Source organism: Montipora capricornis, chromosome 2 (assembly GCF_036669925.1).
Source record: "Montipora capricornis isolate CH-2021 chromosome 2, ASM3666992v2, whole genome shotgun sequence".
Classification (NCBI taxonomy): Eukaryota; Metazoa; Cnidaria; class Anthozoa; order Scleractinia; family Acroporidae; genus Montipora; species Montipora capricornis.
The window spans coordinates 65,654,710-65,656,359 of NC_090884.1; the positions used below are offsets into that span (position 1 = coordinate 65,654,710).

Here is a 1,650-nt window from a genome sequence, read left to right on the forward strand (position 1 = left end):
GGTGTACCTTTAGCAGCCCTAGCGCGCCGCTAGCCTTACAATGTCACGTTGCGTGACAACTCAGGCTCGTGTTAGTTTTTGCCCTTGCGCTTTAGACCATGCGGTCCGTAAACGAGCCTGCTTCGTCGCATATGGGAGGTGTTTGAGAGAGAATTATCCGAACAGTCAGATCAGTTCTCTCGATCCTGTTACAAGAACAAGGAAGTCAACTAGATGACAAGGCTTTACGCATCCTAATGACAGAGGTAGAGAATGTCATCAATAGTCGCCCACTTACTGTGGAAAACTTGCCAGAGCCTGGTTCTCCAGAACCCATTACGCCGAATCACTTGCTGACTTCAAAAACGGATATTGTACTCCCCCCAACTGGAAGTTTCGAACGATTGGATTTGTATTCAAGAAAGAGATGGAGACGTGTACACTTCATGGCTAATCAGTTTTGGTTCAGGTGGCGCCGGGAATGCTCTCCTCTTCTCTGCGCGAGACAAAAATGGAACATGCATCAGCGAGAGTGTAAAGTAGGAGATATCGTTATGCTTCAAGACGACGACCTACCCAGTACTCAGTGGCCGCTCGCTCGAGTAACAGAGGTTCTCCCCAGTAAAGATGGTCGAATACGAAAGGTTCAAATTCTCTTAGTTCAAGATGGGAAACGTAAGCTGTTGGAACGACCGATTCATAAACTCGTTCTATTGCTCGCCCAGGAAGAAACCCTACACCAGGATGTCACCCCCGCCGGAGAAGCCAGTGCCCAGAACGATTGACATTAGCTGATTAGTGATTTTCAGAACGTTCTTATGTAAATGAATTCCATTTAGGGGAGCCATGTAGCGGCCCTAGCGCGCCGCAAGGTTTACAATGTCACGTTGCGTGACAACTCAGGCTCGTTTTAGTTTTTGCGCTTGCACAATTAGTTCGGTTTTTAGTTGTAGGCCACGCGGTCCGTGTTACAAGCCCAGAAAGACGTAAGTGTTTCGTTTTGTTTTTCCCGTCCTCCTGTCTTACATTTGTGTAACATTTTACCCTGTCATTCAGTTTGACAGGTGTAAGGTGTGAGCGAAGAGCTCAGCGAGACGTCAAATAAAGACACTTGTTCAAACCAAATGGGTTGTTTTTCACACGAACCCGCGCCGGTACATGTACGCACAGGAAGAATGTTTCGAGCGCCAAGGGCGCTCCAAAAGTAGGGGGGTCTAGGGGCATGCTCCCCCTGAAATTTTTGAAATTTAGGGTCTCGGAAATGCCATTTCCGACTATTTTCGAAGGACATTTCAATAAACAAGTGCGGAGGAAAATGCAGTAGTTAGTTGTTTATCGCCAACGAGCAAGCCGAGCGAAGACGCGAGACTTGCGAGGCGGCCAGCTTAATGCCGTGTAGTAGGCAGCAGGCAGAAAAATTCTCGATCGTGCTATGAAAAGTGTAATGTAAGGCTACGTAGTGTAATGTAAGGTTCCCTGGGGATTATAGTAGGGACCAATGAAAGCGCGTGTTTTGATGTGTGATGTCATTAGACAAACTTGCATGACACGCGCGACTACTGATAATCTTGTGTTCTGAGGTGAGCGAAAACACATTTTTCCCATTTCCCTGACCATTGTGTTGTGTACAGTTGCTTTGAGTGTTCTTTGATATTTATTTTCGAACTATCG

The 1,650-nt window shown here is 46.8% G+C and overlaps 1 protein-coding gene across 1 annotated transcript; it reads left to right on the forward strand.

Annotated features, from left to right (window-relative positions):
• The first annotated feature begins 236 nt into the window (after positions 1 to 236).
• LOC138037651 (uncharacterized) lies at positions 237 to 764 on the forward strand. Its single transcript, XM_068883554.1, has one exon. It carries the CDS (start codon positions 237 to 239, stop codon positions 762 to 764), a length of 528 nt encoding a protein of 175 aa, XP_068739655.1.
• Positions 765 to 1,650: the final 886 nt, after the last annotated feature.